The following is a 2,905-nucleotide window of genomic DNA, read 5'->3' on the forward strand; positions in this document are numbered from 1 at the left end:
CCCAGCCAGGGACTCTGGTGCTGTGAGCTTCCCCACAACAGTGCCCTGCCAGGAATTCTGGTGCTGTGAGCTTCCCCACAGCAGTATCCATAAAGGAACTGCAGAGCTGTGAGCTTCCCCACAACAGTGCCCAGCCAGGGATTCCACAGCTGTGAGCTTCCCTACAGCAGTGCCCTGCCAATACCAGGCTGAAGACTCTGGTGCAGTGAACTTCCCCACAAGAGAGCCCTTCCTGTTCCTGGCTGGGCTCTCTGATGCTGTGAGCTTCCCCACCGCAGTGCCCTGATCAGTTCCAGCTGGGACTCCAGTTTACCAGCCCCAAGGGACAGCTGCCTTTGCTATCAGCTGCTGCACATCTCTATACTAAAGGGGGTGTCAAGGGACCGCCCCCCATCACCCCTGGGGTCCTGGCTCAGTTCTTACCTCTTCCACCATATGCAGCATCCGACGGGTGCTCTCCAGCGACTGCAGGGGAGAACAGAGAACAGGGTGTTGGTACAAGAAAAGCAGCCCGGCGCTCCCATCGGCAGAGAGCACGCGCCCCACTGAGGCGCTCCGTGCTGCATACAGGGCAGGCGACTGAAGTGCAGCTACCTCTGGGGCACGGCCCTTCCACAGCGCAGCAAAACCACCGCAAGCCTTCTTGCAGAAAGCGCCTTCCCTGCATGAGCTCTCCTGAAAATGCTCTGCAGAATGAAAGTAACTAGAGAAGAGCACGTGGGGTGGGGTGCAGTGGGGTGGGCTGGGGGGGATGTTATGGAGGGGAGGCAGGCTGGCCCGCCAACCTCGTGGTTACCATGTTACGCTGGGACTCAGGGGATCTGGGTTTGATTTCTGTCTCAGCCACCAACTCCTCACAAGACCTTGGGTGAGTGAGTGTGCCTCAGTTTCCTCACCTGTAAAAAATGGATGATAATCCTTCCCCTGTCTATTTAGACTGAAAGCTCTCTAGGCCCTTGTGATGTGTCTGTGCAGCGCTTGGGCACAATGAGGCCCTGATCTCGGTCACTGTGTGTCTGGGCAGCGCCCGGCGCGTCGGGGCCCTGATCTCGGTCACTGTGTGTCTGGGCGGCGCCCGGCCCGACGGGGCCCTGATCTCGGTTGTTGTGTGTCTGGGCGGCGCCCGGCGCGTCGGGGCCCTGATCTTGGTCACTGTGTGTCTGGGTGGCGCCTGGCCCAACGGGGCCCTGATCTCAGTCACTGTGTGTCTGGCCGGCACCCGGCCCGACGGGGCCCTGATCTCGGTCACTGTGTGTCTGGGCAGCACCTCCCGCGTCGGGGCCCTGATCTCGGTCACTGTGTGTCTGGGCGGCGCCCAGCCCGATGGGGCCCTGATCTCAGTTGCTGTGTGTCTGGGCGGCGCCCGGCGCGTCGGGGCCCTGATCTTGGTCACTGTGTGTCTGGGCGGCGCCCGGCCCAACGGGGCCCTGATCTCAGTCACTGTGTGTCTGGCCGGCGCCCGGCCCGACAGGGCCCTGATCTTGGTCACTGTGTGTCTGGGCAGCGCCCAGCATGACAGGGCCCTGATCCCCATTGTGTGGCTGTTACTGTCCATGTGGGCTTTGCATTGAGAGACCCAGGGAGGTGTCTGCCTTGCGCTCACTGAATCTGTCCCCTCCCGGGCCCCCTAAAATGAGCTCCCTGCCAGCGGTCGTCCTGCCGTGGGGCAGCCCCCAAATCCCTTGGCTCCTGCCCTGCCCATCCGCTGCCCTCTGTGTGCCCTGGGAGGGGATGAATTCACCACCTGCTCGGCGGGGCCCGGCTGAAAGGGGAACAAGGCTCGCAGGCGCCAGCTGCTTCCCAATGGCCTTTCGGTGGCCGCCGTATTCTCTGCTCCACTGGGGCTCGGGAGCTCGGTTCCCAGTGACTAAGCGCCCGGTTCAGGAGCTGCCACTTCCCCAGTTGCCATTTGCACCCCATCAGTCGCCATCAGGGGCAGGGGCCAGGATTTCCTTCCCCTCCACCTGGGCCTCGCTCTAGTCCCCGCAAGGCAGTTCGGATCCCTTTGTTCTCTCTGGCCCCATCTTTCCCCTGTTCCCCTAGGTGGGAGCATTGGCCCGTGGGTGGGGCGAGGGGCCTGGGAGTCAGGACTCCTGGGTTCTCTCCCCAGCTCTGCAAGGGGAGCGGGGACTAGTGGTTAGAGCAGGCAGGCTGGAGTCAGGACTCCTGGGTTCTCTCCCCAGCTCTGGGAGGGGAATGGGGGCTAGTGGGTTAGAGCAGGCAGGCTGGAGTCAGGACTCTGCCACTGACTTGCAGTCTGGACTTGCCCAAGTCACTTCCTCTCTCGGTGCCTCAGTTTCCGCAGTGGGGGTATTCACACGCCTGCCCCAGCGCCAGGCGCTCTGGGATGCTAGAGCTGGCCCCAGCACCCTCGTCCCTGCTCACCTCATCTGTGATCTGATCCACGCGGCGCTGCATCTCCTGCGACTCGGGCCCCACTGTGCCGTTGGCTGCCATCCTGCAGGCTCCCCGGCGGAGGGCGAGTGCCTTCGGGAACTCACAGGGGACGGGCTCCGCTTACGGCCTCTCCCGGATCACCTGCAGGGGGCGACGTAAAGCAGCTACACTAGTGTCCAGAGCCCTGCAAGTGGCAGACGAAGGCTGAGATTTCCAGCCTAGGGGGCTTAGACACATCACCCATGCTGGAGGTGTCTAAATCCCCTAGGCCATGGGGCAACTCTCCACCAGGGTTTGTATACGAATCCTATTGGTTGGTGAGCTCAGCACAGTGTCTAGGGCTAGAAGGGTCTGGCATTTATTTATGGAGGGGTGTGTGTCCTGGATGGATGGATGAAGAGTGATCGGAGGTGTTGGGGGGGGAAGGGGGTCCCTGGAGGGATGGAGGGGAGTGCTGGGTTGGGAGGGATGGAGGGGGGGTCACAGACAGATGGAGAAAGATCGGGGG

The 2,905-nt window shown here is 62.4% G+C and overlaps 1 protein-coding gene across 1 annotated transcript in view; it reads right to left on the reverse strand.

Annotated features, from left to right (window-relative positions):
• Window positions 1-2,459, reverse strand: part of LOC113407920 (synaptosomal-associated protein 25-like) — a 6,309-nt gene extending 3,850 nt beyond the window's left edge. The window contains exons 1-2 of the mRNA XM_026658860.1: window positions 2,386-2,459; window positions 424-465 (exon numbers count right to left, since the gene is read on the reverse strand). Coding sequence (XP_026514645.1) covers window positions 424-465; window positions 2,386-2,457 — 114 coding nt within the window. The 5' untranslated portion in view covers window positions 2,458-2,459. The remainder of the gene's footprint in view (window positions 1-423; window positions 466-2,385) is intronic.
• Between the last annotated feature and the right edge of the window lie 446 nt (window positions 2,460-2,905).

The sequence above is a fragment of the Terrapene carolina genome, unplaced genomic scaffold (genome assembly GCF_002925995.2).
Source record: "Terrapene carolina triunguis isolate 2854851 unplaced genomic scaffold, T_m_triunguis-2.0 Scaffold517, whole genome shotgun sequence".
NCBI classification, from domain to species: domain Eukaryota; kingdom Metazoa; phylum Chordata; order Testudines; family Emydidae; genus Terrapene; species Terrapene triunguis.